Here is a 19,683-nt window from a genome sequence, read left to right as displayed (position 1 = left end):
TTTCAACAGCGATTCAAACTGGCTTTAGCGGCTTTTGTGTCACACCAGCTTGCGAGCAGGGCTCACGCTCCCTACTGTATCTCCCTATCCCACACTATGTCAACGGACATACGCATGCATCGCACACACACACACACACACACACACACACACACACACACACACACACACACACACACACACACACACACACACACACACACACACACACACACACACACACACACATCTACGCCCGTCTTCAAAGAAGAGGTCAGGCTGTGTGTGTATATTTGCTGTAGCTAAATGAACTAACTGTATCAAACAAACTGTAGCTAAATTAGATATCTCTAGCTAACAAACTGTAGCTAAATGAAGTAAAGAACTATTGCTAAATGAACCAACTGTAGCTAAATGAACTAACTGTAGTTAAGTTTTACTTTGAAAGGTAAAGTGTGAGCATGGGTGACAAGGAACATTCCAACAATTGTCTTGTCTCTGTCAGGCCCTGTCTATTGTAGATATGTCCTAAGAAATGATGAACGAACGCCACTGTAAGGTTATTTTCTATACTAAAACATCTAGCCGTAGGGACAACAACCAAAAACAGAAATCCGTTGAGGTGAAGTGCAGATAGTCACATTTCTCACCCTTAATTAAACCACTGTAGCGAGGGCCATTGTTTAACTCCAGAAATTGTCATTGTATTAAAAGTGTTGCTGTCTTTTGTTCTGGCGATGTATGCTGCTGTCAGTGGTCCTGTCGTTAATGTGCCATCACCACGCCTCCTATCCTCAATAGACACCGCCATTATTATTTCCTCTGTCTGTTTGTGTGTGTGTGTGTGTGTGTGTGTGTGTGTGTGTGTGTGTGTGTGTGTGTGTGTGTGTGTGTGTGTCTTCTCTCTCTCTCTCTGTCCTACATATCCCTTGGCAGGAGAGGAAGAGTGGAAGAGCAATATGGTGCGAGACAGTGATGTCATCCAACATCTGAGAGACCTGGGGCTCTGTCACACACACACACACACACACACACACACACACACACACACACACACACACACACACACACACACACACACACACACACACACACACACACACACACACACACACACGTTGTATACACATACAGGACAAACAATAATAGGACTATATTATATAATATTGTATCGCGTTACTACAGTTGGATTCCTACCTTTTTCTGTGAATGAGCAGTCTTTTTCCTTTTTGATTTGGGTGTGGCACTATACAGCATAGTGACTAACATGTCCTGGAGCCTACAATGCTTCAGTGAATGGGTGTTGGCCAGGCAGATAGTATGACAGACAGGAAAGGATCATCCAAGTGTCACCCACACAATTACCACTTAGTGTCCACAAGGTAGGAATATAGTGCCTTCAGAAAGCATTCACACCTCTTGAATGTTACAGCCTGAATTTTAAATGGATTGAATTGAGTTTTGCTTGTCCCTGGCCAACACACAATACCCTATAATGTCAAATTGGATTTATGTTTTTCAATATTCTTACAAATTAATAAAAAATGAAAAGCTGAACTGTCTTGAATCAATAAGTCTTCAACTGCTTTGTTATGGCAAGCCTAAATAAGTTCAGGACTACAAACTTGCTTGTCAAGTCACATAATAAGTTGCATGGACTGTTTAACATGACTATCTCATCTTTGTAACCCACACATACAATTATATGTAAGGTCCCTCGGTCGAGCAGTGTATTTCACACACAGATTCAACTACAAAGACCAGGAAAGTTTTCCAGTGCCTCGCAAAGAAGTGCACCGATTGGTAGATTGGTAAATAAAAAGCATACATTGAATATCCCTTTGAGCGTGGTGAAGTTAATAATTACACTTTGGATGGTGTATCAATACACCAACTCACTACAAAGATACAGGTGTCCTTCCTAACTCAGTTGCCGGAGAGGAAGGTACCTGCTGAGGGACTTCACCATAAGGCCAAAAAACTATACAACAGTTAGAGTTTAATGGCTGTAATAGGAGAAAACTGAGGATGGATCAACAACATTCTAGTTACGCCACAATACTAACCTAATTGACAGAATGAAAAGAAGGAAGCCTGTACATAATAGAAATATTCCAAAACATCCATCCTGTTTGCAATAAGGCACTAAAGTAAAACTGTAAAAAATGAGGCAAAGAAACGTACTTTATGTCCTGAATACAAAGTGTTAGGTCTGAGGCAAATCCAACACAACACATCACTGAGTACCACTCTTCATATTTTCAAGCATGGTGGTGGGTGCATCATGTTATGGGTATGCTTGTCATCGGCAAGGACTAGGTATTTTGGGGGGATAAATTAAACAGAATTTTTTACTTTTTTATTTCACCTTTATTTAAGCAGGTAGGCCAGGTGAGAAAAAGTTCTCATTTACAACTGCGACCTGGCCAAAATAAAGCAAAGCAGGGCGACAAAAACAACAACATAGAGTTACACATGAGATAAACAAACGTACAGTCAATAACACAATAGAAAAATCTATGTACAGTGTGTGCAAATGTAGTAAGATTAGGGAGGTAAGGCAATAAATAGGCCATAGAGGCGAAATAATTACAATTTATCATTAACACTGGAGTGATAGATGTGCAGATGATGATGTGCGAGTAGAGATACTGGGGTGCAAAAGAGCAAACATGTTTTATAAATAACAATATGGGGATGAGGTAGTTGGGTGTGCTTCTTACAGATGGGCTGTGTACACGTACAGTGATTGGTAAGCTGCTCTGACAGCTGATGGGAATGTAGCTGGATATATTATTTCTATGATAAACATTATAAATGATGGCCATGCATCGTTTTTGAAAAAAAATCCTTATTTTTCATTGTAAGCTCATTTCCTTGTGTGGCTGCCATCCAAATAGCATTGCATTTCTTTTGTCATCTGATAAAGATGAAGCTATTTTCTGCAGAATCTGTTGCACTAATATATTTTCTGTGAAGGAAAACAATGGTTGCAAGTCCCTGATCCCTCTGTTGAAGTAAAAAAACAAAACACTGTTGACTTTCAATATAAAACACAACCCCTGTCAATACACAGCTGGACTCACCAGCTCCTGCTTTCACCCATTGTGCTATTTTCAAACAAACCCTTGTCTGGCTCAACCATTCTCGGTAACTATGGTAAGCTCATAAAGTAAAATAATGTGACAGGTTAAATGAAGAACTTGATCTGGTTTATCTCCTAACGTATTTCACAAGTTGACTACAGGTATTTACTTAAAAAGTAGCCACAAATATACACATGTATTGATAAAACTTTCCAAATACCCCTGTATAAGGTATATACCGTATACCACCTAAGCATAAAACCAACACTTGCAAAGCATGCTGGTTATTATTCTAACGAGCTCCGCCCCCAAACAAGTACACAGTTGGTCTGTCAGGACCAGACCAAATCTGAACGAATCATAGACCTCTAGGCTGTTTCACAAGTTTGAACAGCACAGGACATTAGTTTTATTCAGTAGAGTACATTACAGTATAGTACAGTACGGTACAGTACAGAAGAGTTTAATTCAGTAGAGTACAGTTTAATTCAGTAGAGTACAGTACAGTTAAATTCAGCAGAACATATTAGAGTAAAGTAGGGTACAATATAGTACATTATACTGTGCTGTACTCTACTGTACTGAACTACACTTTACTCTACTGCGCTCTATTGTACTGTGCTGCACTGTCCAAACTTGTGAAACATAGATGTCAATGATTTGTTTAGATTTATTCCGGTAGGACCTATTATTTGTTCAGATAATCTAGACATTTTTGGGAGAAATTAAGGCCGTCTATGTGGACGTTGAAATCAAGGCTGATCTGTATCTGACCCAATATTAACCAAACACAGATGTCTATGTTGGCAGAAATTTCACACGTGTCTGGGGATATTTGGGGATATGAAATGTGTTTTAGATACCGTATTCTTTCAGAATATTAGCAAATCATCGTATCCCCTCCGAATTATTCAATTCTCAAATGATTTATGCACGCCAATCACAGACAGGACGCCAATGCGCAACTCTCCCAGAGTGCTGTGCGTTTTTTTTTGCCATCTTGTCGAGTGGTAGAGAATGAGCAGAGCCATACTTGAGCTAGCCTGCTAGTAAGTGAATTTCAGTCACAGTAGGAGTTCTAAAGAGTGAGAGAACCCGAGGACGGGGAAGCTGAACTTTCTTCAATTCAGGAATTTATGTCTACTGTAGGAGGATATAGATTCCATGTGACGAGTTGAAGAAGGATATGGACTTGTTTATATGATGTCGTGCAGGCTGGTTCCTGTGTAAGGAGAGAACTAACGATAGCTATTTGGCTAGCTAGCTAGTTCGCTTTTAGCTACATTAGCTGGCTGGCTAGCTAAAAGGGAGAGTGGTGAAAAACGAGGCCCGCCAGTCAGACTGAAGTATCGGTAGCTGCCGGTGAGCAGTAACTGCGACAGCGGCCTGCTTGCAACTCCGGGCCGTAAAAATACCTCACACGGGAGGCCAGGTCTGGAGGAGCCGGAGGAGAGGAGACGGTGGTATCGGGAGACTTGTCACTTTTAGTGCTGACGGAGACTAGCTTGCTAGTTACCTTGTCCGAGTTCAGAGGAAATTTGTTTGTTCGTTTTTATACTCAGACACACTCTGCAACAGGAGAGGGGAGCAAGGAAGATGTCGCATACTTGTCTCTCGTTATAAACTGTGAGTTCTTTAGATGGATAAGTTAGAAGACTACCTAACTAATTGAGCTCATACTTAACACTTTAATCTGTAAATAGAGAGCTGGAGTGACTAACATATTAAATATGTCAAAAATGCCAGCAAAGAAGAAGAGCTGTTTTCAAATCACAAGTGTGACACAGGCTCAGGTGGCGGCCAGTAGCATCACGGATGACACCGAGAGTCTGGACGACCCTGACGAATCCAGAACCGAGGATGTGTCATCAGAAATATTCGACTTGTCACGGGCCGATATTGACACGGGGGTATGTGACAGAAGTTCATCCGAGGAAACCTTAAACAACGTAGGGGAAGTGGAGGCTGCAACAGGTCATTTTAACGGGGGGCACGCTTTTAGAAGTACAGGCAGAAGTCATGTCAATCAAAACCTTTTAGGGGGTAGTGTGCCTGTACCAGCCGCGAGTAAGCCCTCCATTCCAACCTTGGCAACTCAGCAGCTGACAACAGTCAATGCTGTCCCTGCTGCGAATGTCTCCCCAACAAGTGTGGCTCAAACGCCCCCAGCTGCGCCTAGCACTACAACCACTGTAAGCTATAGTTCACGTTTCAGGGTCATTAAACTTGACCATGGTACAGGGGAGCCCTTCAGACGGGGCAGATGGACATGTACAGAGTTCTATGAGAGAGATTCTGAGGGCTCTGGCATGAGCAGGACTGTGGATAGCATAAAACACACTGTCACCCTTGACCACAATGCAGACAGGGACACTGGGCTTGGGGCCACAGGAGACTCTGTGGTTGCTTCTAGTACCCTGTCCACAGAGGCTCAAGAGTCCACAGGTGATAGTGGCTACTCCACTATCCATCATGGCCATCCTCCGGAGCCTCAGCAGCAAGGCTACGGCCTAGCGCCCCAAATAGGGAACGGGGGGAGTTCCTTCCAGCCCATGGGTTACTCAGCAGTGGTATCCCAGGCCCAGGTCAACGTCCAGCCCGCTGTCCCCCAAACACTTCACCCTACTGGCCTCAACGGGGCGCCCCAAGGCGGCATGCTGAAAAAATTTCCCCATATGCCTCTTGCCACGCAAGCCCAGCAGTTTGCCTACTCTGCTCATCCCTCTGGCACGCACCCCAGTCAGCTGGACTACTTACCCCCTCACCAGCCTCAGAGCTCCAGCACTCAAACCCTCCCTATGGCCTCCCTCACTGTGGGGCCTCCTGCGAGCCAGGGCCCCTCGCCTGTCATCACCCCAGCCGGCCCCAGTGCTCAGGTGCTGGGGTTGTTGGCTCAGGCCGGGGAGCTGACAGGGTCTCTGCACAGCGGTCCATTAGCCTCAGTCCCGGGGATGTTACTGCAGGTGGGCAGCGGTGCAGTGATGGCCCCTCTCCTGCCCGGGGGTGCCATACAGCACCCTGTGAGTCAGCCCCTGCCTTCAGGTGGAGTGGGCAGTGTCCTCGCACCTTCCACAGCCTCCGTTGTCCAGAACGTGCCTGCCACAGTGCCCAGCGCCACCAACACCCCCCCAGGCCCAGGAGGACTCTCCCAGGCCCAGGTAGTTTGCAGTGGGGCCACGTCGGGATCTGCTGGGCAGGGCCTTCCCGCAGCCAGCCAAGAGGATGACAGCCGCAGGAGGTCAGACAACCTTCCTCAGCCCAACGCCACCCTGGGAAAAGATTTCATGAGGCCTTTTATCCCAGAGAGCCTGCAGCTGGCCAATCCCACCGTCAACAGTCTGTTCGGGATAGCCATTCCCATGGATGGGGATGAGGATGGGTAAGAAAGATGACTGTTTCAATTTCATTTAAAATGCCAGTGGCCACTCCCTATCTCAATGTTCAACCTCATTGTATTCTTTAGTGTACACACAAGGTGTTTATACATTCACACTCAACAGGTGTCAATGGGCATCATGTTAAGATAAACAAAAAAAAACGTAATCATGTTTTACATCACATTCTGCAGCAATGCAGTCATACTCGACATTGTGTAGTGAACACCTCCCCTTGCCAAGGCTGGTGTGAGGTATGCTATTCCTGGAATTGTTTAGTTGTATGTAAAAACATGTCTTGCAGTTGTGTTCAGAGAGTAAATTTGGAGTTTGGCAGGCGGGAGTGCGGCTGGCAGGGAGGAGCATTGCGCCAGAGAGAACTATCGTAAAGTTTTGGTGTTTTTCTTTTGTGCCCACAAACAGGAGGCACAAAATACTTGAGGATAGCTGGTGGGGGGGTTGGATATATGACCCTGTTCGAGAATTGAATTTCTTAAAGACCTGAAACATATAATAATTTATGCTTAATTCTAATATAAAAATGTCCATTCTGCATATCTAAGCATACCTCTTGAGCCGTCTGTATCCTACTTGACTAGTGGTTCTATTTTTAAAGAAACTAAATATGCATCTCTTGCGAAAATCTGGGTAAAAGATTTAAAGGAGAGTCTTATGTGAGTTTTATTCTTTACATTTAGTTATTGCTTGGTTTTCTAAAGTCTACCAACCTTGCCAGCAGGCATGCCAGCTAAGATCGTTAGAGACACAGGTGGCGCGTGAGTTGTTTTAAGTTTGGGGAAGATCATTTTCACCATAACAATGCACCTTTATAATAAAGCATTCTGTGCATTATCGCATTTGCAGACTTTTATGTAAGATGGTATACTATTCCTAATGTCATGAGTAGATTGCATAGTCCTAATTTGGGCTAATAACATAACTCAATCTTTTTATAAACATATTTCATGCTAATCTACTACACTTTATATGACTGGAAGGTGGAGACATTAGCAGAATCTTTTATAATATGACAAAAATGACAGGGTAGCCTACTTTGCTGACACTGACAAACAGATCAATAAAAATTGTCTGATCCATCTCATAGTCCTACGAGAAGATTGATGAGGGGTACTTATGGTCGTTGTCCTGTTGGAAGGTGAACCTTCGCCCTCAGTCTGAGGTCCTGAGCGCTCTGGAGAAGGTTTTCATCAAGGATCTCTCTGTAATTTGCTCTGTTCATTCAGGCCAAAGAGTTCAATCTTGCTTTCATCAGACCAGAGAATCTCGTTTCTCGTGGTCAGAGTCCTTTAGGTGCCTTTTGGCAAGCTCCAAGCGGGCTGTCATGTGCCTTTTACTGAGGACTGGCTTCCGTCTGGCCACTAGACCATAAAGGCCTGATTGGTTGAGTGCTGTAGAGATGGTTGTCCTTCTGGAAGGTTCTCCCATCTCCACAGATGAACTCTGGAGCTCTGTCAGAGTGACCATCAGGTTCTAGGTCACATCCCTGACCAAGGCCCTTCTCCCCCGATTTCTCAGTTTGGCCGGGTAGCTAGCTCTAGGAAGGGTCTTGGTGGTTCCAAACTTCTTCCATTTAAGAATGATGGCGGCAACTGTGTTCTTTGGGACCTTCAATGCTGCAGCCATTTTTTGGTACCCTTCCCCCGATCTGAGCTCTACGTACAATTTCTTTCGACCTCATGGCTTGGTTTTTGCACTGACATGCACTGTCAACTGTGGGACCTTATATAGCCGTGTGTGTCTTTCCAAATCATGTCCAATTAATTGAATTTACCACAGGTGGACAAGTTATAGAAACATCTCAAGGATGGTTAATGGAACTAGGATGCACCTGAGCTCAACCTGTTTTTGCTTTGTCATTATGGAGTATAGTGTGTAGATTGATGAGGGGGGGAAACTATTTAATACATTTCAGAATAAGTCTAAGGTAACAAAATCTGGAAAACGTCAAGGGGTCTGAGTACTTTCCAAATGCACTGTATTTGTTATTTCTCAGCTCTCAGTTTTGAGCTCAATAGCAACTATTTTACAACTAAGATATTTAATATGGCTTTGATACAAATACAATTTGACATCCATCTAACCTGGAGGAGGAAATTGTCTAAAAACAAACTTTCAAGTGGCACTGACCCACCAATGATGGAGTGAGTATACGAACTCACCGGGAATATGATCGATACTCTCAACTGGTGCCAATAATATAGGCTATAATGTTAGCTCAATTAAGTTGAGAATTTCTTTGTCTTCTCTTTACAGCAATAGTCATTTGCTTTCCAAACTACGTTTTCCCGCGATTGTGTTTAGAAATATAGCGATATGCCTGGCTGGGCCTCTACTTTTCACTGACAGTCGCAACTCAATAATAATCTATTTGGTGTTTGCCGCTCATGCTGCCGAAATGGCATGCCCTTCCGACTGTAGACAATGCGATTTAAAACAATACATTTTTAAAGAAGCTAATGATCCTCTGTGGCTCAACCATACTTTCTGGTGTAGTAGCCTATTTTGAATGATTTAATTTATTTCTGTATTGATAGGAGTAGGCAAAATAATTTTGGTAATTTAATTCAGTTTATATTAGGGTAGGCTGAGTCTTATGGACGTCCCACCTATGGCTTGACAAGCTAGCTACTCTAACTTTATTGATAGCCTGAAATGGCTTCTTGGTAGCTAGCTATGAGGCTGGGAGATGGCTATCCCAGATTGGGAAACTAAAGCCGACTTGATAAAGTTGCTAGTAGTATACAGAGAAACAACAAAAACATTTTTACAGGACAAATCTGAGGGGGCACATGCCTGTGTGCCCCCTATAGGCATGATGCCTCCGCCCACAAAAACTGGATAATAACCCACTTCGTTATAGACAATCAGTACCCCTTATTTACCACCTCTCCTTTTTGAGTTGAGGGCTCTCAAATAAATTACACTAAAAGTAATTGTTTTGCAGCTGACACTTTAACTGAAATGAATACGCTCCTAGCATGTAGCTCTGTGTTTTGTTCTCAAAATGGTGTCGAATGTCTCCTTGCTCTCGTCCTAGCATGCCACCTCATCAATACCCACTTTTCAATTGTCTCTAGTATAGCGGGGTGTGTGTGAAATGAGGTCTGATTGTATTGTCCCGATGCTTTTTTTCCTGAAACTAATCATTGTTTGCCGACAGACTTTGTTCCAGGCCAGCATCACAGAGTTGTTGATGTGCATGATAGGGGAGAGAAGGAGGAATGGTGGTGGACAGAGCGAGTTGTTGCCAGTGTGATGTCATCGGGGAACAGCCGTGCCCATTTGCTAATCGTTCTCGTATGTCGGCCATGACATCAGGGGAGCCCTGTGTAACCGGCACTGCTTTTGACCAGAGCCCTACAGGGTGCCATTTGGGACGCAGCCCAGGACAGGCTGTGTCGGAGGTTGAGTGGACAGAGGGGACAGGTGGCGATGATAGCCAATGGATCTGGGGCCCAGTTAGCTATGAGATAACATGGCTCGATTGAGTCACCAGGCCTCGCCTCTGTCAACTGCCTCGATCGGTCCTGACCTGGGGTGGTTGATGTTGGGCTTTTTTCTGTCCTTAATCTATCATTGTTCAGGCTGACTCTTGTTGGCTTTTACTCTCACTGTTTATAGACTCTTGGGGGGGGATCTCCAGAGGGTTCCTATAGATGCGCACCAGAACACGTGTGTAGAATGTTCCTGTGCTGAAGTTTGGTTAACCTTGGAGTGTGTATGCTGGTAGGCTAGCCTATATTTGTTTATTTGGATCCCCATGAACTTTTGCAGAAGCAGCAGCTACTCTTCCTGGGGTCCACAAAAAAAGTTTCAAAACACTAATACACTGATGCCAAGAGTGTGCAAAGCTGTTATCAAGGCAAAGGGTGGCTATTTTGAAGAATCTAAAATATATTTTAACTCTATTTTATTGTATTATTATTTTTTGGTTACTACATGATTCCATATGTGTTATTTCATCGTTTTGATGTTTTCACTATTATTCTACAATGTAGAAAGTAGTAAAAATAAATAATCTCTTGTGGTACTGTATATACATTGCATTCGGAAAGTATTCCGAGCCCTTCCCTTTTTCCACATGTTATGTTACAGCCTTATTCTAAAATTGATTAAAATGTTTTTTTCTGTCTGTCTACACACAATACCCCATAATGACAAAGTAAAAACAGGTTTTTATACATTTTTGCTCATTTATAAAAAACTGACATTACATTTACAGAAATATTAAGACCTTTTACTAAGTACTTTGTTGACAGGGATTAGTCTCGAGTCTTCGGTATGACGCCACAAGCTTGGCACACATTTATTTGGGGAGTTTCTCTCATTCTTCTCCGCAGATCCTCTCAAGTGCGGTCTGGTTGGATGGGGAGCGTCGCTGCACAGCTATTTTCAAGTCTCTCCAGAGATGTTCGATCGGGTTCAAGTCCGAGCTCTGGCTGGGCCACTCAAGGACATTGAGACTTGTCCCTAAGCCACTCCTGTGTTGTCTTGGATGTGTACTGACGGTCGTTGTCCTGTTTGAAGGTGAACCTTCGCCCCCCAGTCTGAGGCCCTGAGCGCTCTGGAGCAGGTTTTCATCAAGGATCTCTCTGTACTTTGCTCTGTTCATTCAGGACAAAGAGTTCAATCTTGCTTTCATCAGACCAGAGAATCTCGTTTCTCGTGGTCAGAGTCCTTTAGGTGCCTTTTGGCAAGCTCCAAGCGGGCTGTCATGTGCCTTTTACTGAGGACTGGCTTCCGTCTGGCCACTCTACCATAAAGGCCTGATTGGTTGAGTGCTGCAGAGATGGTTGTCCTTCTGGAAGGTTCTCCCATCTCCACAGATGAACTCTGGAGCTCTGTCAGAGTGACCATCAGGTTCTAGGTCACCTCGCTGACCAAGGCCCTTCTCCCCCGATTTCTCAGTTTGGCCGGGTAGCTAGCTCTAGGAAGGGTCTTGGTGGTTCCAAACTTCTTCCATTTAAGAATGATGGAGGCCACTGTGTTCTTGGAAACCTTCAATGCTGCAGCCATTTTTTGGTACCCTTCCCCCGATCTGAGCTCTATGTACAATTTCTTTCGACCTCATGGCTTGGTTTTTGCACTGACATGCACTGTCAACTGTGGGACCTTATATAGCTGTGTGTGCCTTTCCAAATCATGTCCAATTAATTGAATTTACCACAGGTGGACAAGTTATAGAAACATCTCAAGGATGGTTAATGGAACTAGGATGCGCACTATACTCATTATGGAGTATAGTGTGTAGATTGATGAGGGGGGGATACTATTTAATACATTTCAGAATAAGTCTAAGGTAACAAAATCTGGAAAACGTCAAGGGGTCTGAATACTTTCCAAATCCACTGTATTTGTTATTTCTCAGCTCTCAGTTTTGAGCTCAATAGCAACTATTTTACAACTAAGATATTTAATATGGCTTTGATATGCAGTGCATGCGAAATACGCATTGGCCATTGCATTGGGCGCTAGGCTACAACTGCAACTTTTTTGGGGACATTAAACATATCTTAGATTAATACAAGGCTACTAGCAGTGGGTATTATATTTAGAGTTTGATCTAGCTAATATGTTTTTTCGTTTCCACTTACGTAGGTGGTGAGTTAGCCCCAAATAAATTAGCCTATGATATTAGTGCACTTAAAGATGCAGCCAAATTGAGAGAGAGAAAAAAAAAACCGAAACGTTCTGTAACCCTATTTTAACATTCAAATATAACAAATACAGTTCATTTAATTTTCATGCTTTATCTGATCAACTTTTTGTAGGAAATGACTTGACAGTCCATGTTCATGACAAACAACTGTAGATATGTTATCTTATAAAAACAACACTGAAAATAACTACAATAAAAATAGTGCTTCTTTGAAATTGTAACACTAACCCTGTTTTACAAAATGACCTCAAACGCTGTGTTTCCTAGAATAATGTTGATGACTATTTTAGAATGTGCTTTTAAATAGTGTGTGATCTGTGACTACTAAGCAGACATGGTAACCTTTTCACTTTGCAACTACACACTTGTATCTAACTTATTATAACGGCATCAGACATTTTTACTGTGGAATTTTAAGGTTATTGATACTGCAAATGGCCCCTTCAAAATGTTAAATTCATCCTCATGGAATGACCCCTGACCTCTGTGTAAAATAGGAAGACCTAATAGTAGACGTGCTTTGGATCTGGGAACTAGTCCCAAGTTCAAAATGTTCATTTTAAATGGCCGTTTTCCATATTATTAACCTTATAAAAATGTCTGACACTGTTAAGTTATGTAAATACAAGTGTGTATTTCAGCTTCCACAGACAAGGGTCCCTCCTCTAAGAAAAACAACTCTGAAACAAGAACATTGTTGTTTTGCCTTCAGAGTCCATACTAACCCAGTTTACATTTGGAATTGAATCAGCCCCATAGTGTGTCACAGGCAGTTCCCAGAATGTTGACCATGTACAAACAACTGTGCATGTTGGCCAGGCATCTCTCTTGCTGTCTCCCCCTGGCATTTTATCGCTCTCTTGCTTTCTCTCACTCTTCCTTACACACCATTTTTTTCATAGTGGTTACAGTATGTGAAGTATCTCTGGGCTTCATTTCAAAGGGAAGTCTCAAGACCAAAGAGAAATTGTCAAAACCTTATCGTTCTCGGCCCACTACCCAAGTAGACGACTGTTCTCCTGGTGATGACAATGACTAATGGACCCCTTCAGATTCTTAGAAATGTTCAATGAGTCCTTTGGGTGGGCTCTCTGACCTGTACTAGCCTATGTCCTGGGCTGCTTGTTTTTTTGTAGGTTACATCAGATGACTTGACCGAGTCTCATAAGTTCACCTACATATTTCAGAAATGTAACTTGTATTTCATTACATTGGTTACGATCATGGCTCGAGACTTAACTTTTTCCATCAGTCCCAGAATTTTCCCAAAATGCAATTTAAGCCATCCCAAACTGAACATGAACTGTCCCAAATTAAAAATATATACCTGCCAGCCTACCTGCCTACCGACCTACCGACCTACCTACATACACACTAACGTTCAAAAGTTTGGGGTCATTTAGAAATGTCATTGCTTTTGAAAGAAAAGCAAAAAAAAATGGTCCATTTAAAATAACATCAAATTGATCAGAATCATTGTTAATGTTGTAAATGACTATTGTAGCTGTAAACTGCAGATTTCTTTTGTGGAATATCTACATAGGTGTACAGAGGCCCATTATCAGCAGCCATCGCTCCTGTGTTCCAATGGCACATGTTGTGTTAGCTAATCCAAGTTTATCATTTTAAAGGCTAATTGATCATTAGAGAACCATTTTGCAATTGTTAGCACAGCTGAAAACTGTTGTGTTGATTAAAGAAACAATAAAACTGTCCTTCTTTAGACTAGTTGAGTATCTGGAGCATCAGCATTTGTGGGTTCGATTACAGGCTCAAAAGGGCCAGAAACAACTTTCTTCTGCAACTCGTCAGTCTAATCTTGTTCTGAGAAATGAAGGCTATTCCATGCGTGAACTTGCCATGAAACTGAAGATCTCGTACAACGCTGTGTACTACTCCCTTCACAGAACAGCGCAAACTGTCTCTAACAAGAATAGAAAGTGGGAGCCCCGGTGCACAACTGAGCAAGAGGACAAGTATATTAGTGTCTAGTTTGAGAAACAGACGCCTCACAAGTCCTCAACTGGCAGCTTCATTAAATAGTACCCGCAAAACACCAGTCTCAACGTCAACAGTGAAGAGGTGACTCCGGGATGCTGGCCTTCTAGGCAGAGTTCCTCTGTCCAGTGTCTGTTCTTTTGCCCATCTTAATCTTTTCTTCTTATTGGCCAGTTTGAGATATCTTTTTCCTTTTGCAAATCTGCCTAGAAGGCCAGCATCCCGGAGTTGCCTCTTCACCCTTCTCCCCCGATTGCTCAGTTTGGCCGGGCGGCCAGCTCTATGAAGAGTCTTTAGTTGTTCCATACTTTTTCCATTTAAGAATGTTTTCTTGGGTATCTTCAATGCTGCAGACCTTCAATGTTGCAGATCTGTGTCTCGACACAATCCTGTCTTGGAGCTCTAAGGGCAATTCCTTTGACCTCATGGTTTGGTTTTTGCTCTCACATGCACTGTTGACTGTGGGACATTTTTATATAGACAGGTGTGTGTGCTTTCCAAATCATGTCCAATCAATTGAATTTACCACAGGTGGACTCCAGTCAAGTTGTAGAAACATCTCAAGGATGATCAATGGAAACAGGATTCACCTGAGCTCAATTTCGAGTCTCATAGCAAAGGGTCTGAATACTTATGTAAATGAGGTATTTCTGTTTTATTTTTAATAAATGTACAAAAAGTTTTAAACTTGTTATTATGGGGTATTGTGTGTGTGTGTGTGTGTGTGTGTGTGTATTGATGAGGGAAAAATTAATACGTTTTAGAATAAGGCTGTAACTTAACAAAATGTGTAAAGTAGTCAAAAGGTCTGAATGCTTTCCGAATGCACTGTAAGTCCCAAATGGAAGGCAAACAAATTGTTTGTCACCTATAGCACTGTAGACTCCAATGATCAGCCAAAACAAGCTCAATATCACAGTGCATGCAACACAATCCCTTTTTAATATATATTCAGCTGTATTGTGAGTAGGCCTATGCCATCTTAATTTACCCAGTTTGTCAAGAGATTTACCAAAAAAATCGGTATTGGCCCTAAAAAAATACCATATTGGTCATTCGACACTTCCTACGTTCTTTGAGAACGGCAGCTTGTGAGTCACTCAGGGCCACTGATGGGACTCTCCTCCATGCAATTCCATGTCTCTGAGATTACTGATATGAAGAGCGGCCCTCTGAGATTATTTGGATGGTCTCGTATTTTACAGAGCGTCGCTCTGATCCGCCAATGTTCCACCTCCATGAGGTGTCTTCAATAGACTGGTTTAATGGTAGGCCTTGTTGTGTTAGGGCCCTCCATATGTTCTGAGGATCAGGGCTTGGATGTTGAGCCAGGTAGGCTGCTTCAGAGAGCTGCTGTGGTTGTCTGGATAATCTCTTCTATGGTGTTGAACGCTGAGCTGTAGTCAATGAATAACATTCTCACATAAGTGTTCCTTTTGTCCAGGTGGGAAAGGGCAGTGTGGAGTGCAATAGGGATTGCACCATCTGTGGATCTGTTTGGGCGGTATGCAAATTGGAGTGGGTCTAGGGTTCCTGGGATAATGGTGTTGATGTGAGCCATTACTAACCTTTCAAAGCACTTCATGGCTATGGACATGAATGCTACGGTCTGTAGTCATTTAGGCAGGTTGCCTTTGTGTTCTTGGGCACAGGGACTATGGTGGTCTGCTTGAAACATGTTGGTGTTACAGACTCAATCAGGGACATGTTGAAAATGTCAGTGAAGACACCTGCCAGTTGGTCAGCACATGCCCGGAGCACACATCCTGGTAATCCGTCTGGCCCTGCAGCCTTATGTATGTTGACCTGTTTAAAGGTCTTACTCACGTCGGCTACCGAGAGCGTGATCACACAGTCGTCCAGAACAGCTGATGCTCTAATGCATGCCTCAATGTTGCTTGCCTCGAAGCGAGCGTTGAAGTGATTTAGCTCGTCAGGTAGGCTCGTGTCACTGGGCAGCTCGCAGCTGTGCTTCCCTTTGTAGTCTGTAATAGTTTGCAAGCCCTGCCACATAAGACGAGCGTCGGAGCCGGTGTAGTATGATTCAGTCTTAGCCATGTATTGACGCTTTGCCTGTTTGATGGTTCGGTGCAGGGCATAGCAGGATTTCTTGCAAGCTTCCGGGTTAGAGTCCCACATCTTGAAAGCGGCAGCTCGACCCTTTAGCTCAGTGCGAATGTTGCCTGTAATCCATGGCTTCTGGTTGTGGTATGTACGTACAGTCACTGTGGGGACGACATCCTCGATGCACTTATTGATAAAGCCAGTGACTGATGTGTACTCCTCAATGCCATCGGAAGAATCCCGGAACATGTTCCAGTCTGTGATAACAAAACAGTCCTGTAGTATAGCATCTGCTTCATCTGACCACTTTTTTTATAGACCGAGTCACTGGTGCTTCCTGCTTTAATTTTTGCTTGTAAGCTGGAATCGGGAGGATAGAGTTGTGGTTGGATTTACCAAATGGAGGGCGAGGGAGAGCTTTGTACGCGTCTCTGTGTGGGGAGTACAGGTGATCTAGAATTTTTTTTTCTCGCACTAGTTGTACATTTAACATGTTGATAGAAATTTGGTAGAGCTGATTTAAGTTTCCCTGCATTAAAGTCTCCGGCCACTAGGGGCGCTGCCTCTGGGTAATTGCTTTCCTGTTTGCTTATTTCCTTATACAGCTGACAGTGCGGTCTTAGTGCCAGCATCTGTCTGTGGTGGTAAATTAACAGCCACGAAAAGTATAGCTGAAAATGCTCTCGGCAAGTAGTGTGGCCTGCAATTTATCACAATATACTCTACTTCAGGCGAGAAATCTAGAGACTTCCTTAGATTTCGTGCACTAGCTGTTGTTTACAAATATGCACAGACCACCCTCCCTCGTCTTACCGGAGTGTGCTGTTCTATCTTGCCGTTGCAGCGTATATCCCGCTTGCTGAATATCCATGTCGTCATTCAGCCACGATTTCATGAAACATAGGATGTTACAGTTTTTGATATCCCGTTGGTGGGATATTTGTGATCGTACCTCGTCTAATTTATTGTCCAATCATTGCACGTTGGCGAGTAGTATTGACGGTAACGGCCGTTTTCCCACTCGCCTTCTCCAGGTCCTGACCAGGCATCCGGCTCTTTGTCCTCTGTACCTGTGTCGCTTCCTCTTGCAAATAACAGGATGTCGGCCCTGTGGGGTGTTTGGAGGATGTCTTGTGCGTCCTCCTTGTTATAGAAAAGCTAGCTAGCTGCAATCCGAGTGGCTACTCCTGGCTAACGTGTCTGTCCCGAAGCAAGCACCAATTAGCCTGGAGCTAGGCCCATCTCCCGGCTAGCTGAAGAGGTCCATCAGCCACTGCTGGGCTACAATACCTATTTTGCCAACTGGCCTGGACCCCTTTTACTGCCGGTACGGAGCCCTACCGATCCTTCACGACTGGACTACCGACGTAATCTGCTCGAGGGGGGTTACTCAACTGGCTCCTATGTCGCGACGTCCCCTGAATGCCCATCTGCTAACCGTGGCCCGCTAGCTGTCTAGAGCATATTGGACTGTTAGCTGAATAGATCCATCGGCCACTTTCTTGGGCCACTATACCTACTTTGCCAATTGGACTGGACCCCTTTGCTACACGGAACCCTACTAATACATCATGACTGGTCTACCGAAGTAACCGCACAAGGAGGCTATAACAGACTTCCTCCGTCGCGACGTCCCTCTAGCACCGGCCTGCTAGCTGTCTGAATCGCTGTCTCTCCAGCCAACCTAATCTACTCACTGGACCCCTATGATCACTCGGCTACGCATGCCTCTCCCTAATGTCAATATGCCTTGTCCATTGCTGTTCTGGTTAGTGATTATCGTCTTATTTCACTGTAGAGCCTCTAGCCTTGCTCAATATGCCTTATCCAACCATTTTAGTTCCATCTCCCACACATGCGGTGACATCACCTGGTTTAAATGTGTCGAGAGACAATATCTCTCATCACTCAATGCCTTGGTTTACCTCCCCTGTACTCACATCCTACCATACCCTTGTCTGTACATTATGCCTTGAATCTATTCTATCGCGCCCAGAAACCTGCTCCTTTTACTCTCTGTTCTGAACGTACTAGACGACCAGTTCTTATAGCCTTAAGCCGTACCCTCATCATACTCCTCCTCTGTTCCTCTGGTGATGTAGAGGTTAATCCAGGACCTGCAGTGCCTAGCTCCACTCCTTTTCCCCAGGTGCTCTCATTTGTTGACTTCTGTCACGGTAAAAGCCTTTGGTTTCATGCATGTTAACATTAGAAGCATCCTCCCTAAGTTTGTTTTATCCACTGCTTTAGCACACTCTGCCAACCCAGATGTCTTAGCCGTGTCTGAATCCTGGCTTAGGAAGACCACCGAAAACCCTGACATTTCCATCCCTAACTATAACATTTTACAACCAGATAGAACTGCCAAAGGGGGCGGAGTTGCAATCTATTGCAGAGAGAGCCTGCAGAGTTCTGTCATACTATCCAGGTCTGTACCCAAACAATTCGAGCTTCTACTTTTAACCTCTCTAGGGTAGGTGGGACGAAATCGTCCCACCTACGTAACAGCCAGTGTAATCCCGTGGCGCGTTATTCAAAAACCTCAAAAATCCCAAAACTTCAATTTTTCAAACATATGACTATTTTTCACCATTTTAAAGACAAGACTCTCGTTAATCTAACCACACTGTCCGATTTCAAAAAGGCTTTACAACGAAAGCAAAACATTAGACTATGTCAGCAGAGTACCCAGCCAGAAATAATCAGACACCCATTTTTCAAGCTAGCATATAATGTCACATAAACCCAAACCACAGCTAAATGCAGCACTAACCTTTGATGATCTTCATAAGATGACAACCCTAGGACATTATGTTATACAATACATGCATGTTTTGTTCAATCAAGTTCATATTTATATCAAAAACCAGCTTTTTACATTAGCATGTGACGTTCAGAACTAGCATACCCCCCGCAAACTTCCGGGGAATTCGCTAACATTTTACTAAATTACTCACGATAAACGTTCACAAAAAGCATAACAATTATTTTAAGAATTATAGATACAGACCTCCTCTATGCACTCGATATGTCCGATTTTAAAATGGCTTTTTGGTGAAAGCACATTTTGCAATATTCTAAGTACATAGCCCAGGCATCACAGGCTAGCTATTTAGACACCCGGCAAGTTTAGCACTCACCATAATCATATTTACTATTATAAAAGTTTGATTACCTTTTGTTGTCTTCGTCAGAATGCACTCCCAGGACTGCTACTTCAATAACAAATGTTGGTTTGGTCCAAAATAATCCATCGTTATATCCGAATAGCGGCGTTTTGTTCGTGCGTTCCAGACACTATCCGAAATGGTAAAGAAGGGTTACGCGCATGGCGCAATTCGTGACAAAAAAATTCTAAATATTCCATTACCGTACTTCGAAGCATGTCAACCGCTGTTTAAAATCAATTTTTACGCCATTTTTCTCGTAGAAAAGCGATAATATTCCGACAGGGAATCTCCTTTTCGGCAAACAGAGGAAAAAATCACAAAGGCGGGGGCGG

General features: G+C 43.4%; 1 protein-coding gene across 2 annotated transcripts in view; it reads left to right on the top strand.

Moving 5' to 3' along the window:
* Positions 1–4,065: 4,065 nt before the first annotated feature.
* Positions 4,066–19,683, top strand: part of LOC106613485 (TSC22 domain family protein 2) — a 69,153-nt gene continuing 53,535 nt past the window's right edge. Inside the window, exons 1-2 of one of the 2 annotated variants that reach the window (XM_014215767.2) lie at positions 4,066–6,444; positions 9,621–10,339. In XM_014215767.2, the coding sequence (XP_014071242.1) occupies positions 4,796–6,444; positions 9,621–9,654 (1,683 nt within the window). In that variant the 5' untranslated portion in view covers positions 4,066–4,795 and the 3' untranslated portion in view covers positions 9,655–10,339. Of the gene's footprint in view, positions 6,445–9,620; positions 10,340–19,683 lie in introns of those variants that run through there. The other variant, XM_014215765.2, reaches the window with a different exon arrangement.

The sequence above is a fragment of the Salmo salar genome, chromosome ssa10 (assembly GCF_905237065.1).
Source record: "Salmo salar chromosome ssa10, Ssal_v3.1, whole genome shotgun sequence".
Classification (NCBI taxonomy): domain Eukaryota; kingdom Metazoa; phylum Chordata; class Actinopteri; order Salmoniformes; family Salmonidae; genus Salmo; species Salmo salar.
The sequence above is the reverse complement of the archived record's forward strand: the minus strand, read 5'-3'. Positions and strand labels throughout refer to the sequence as shown.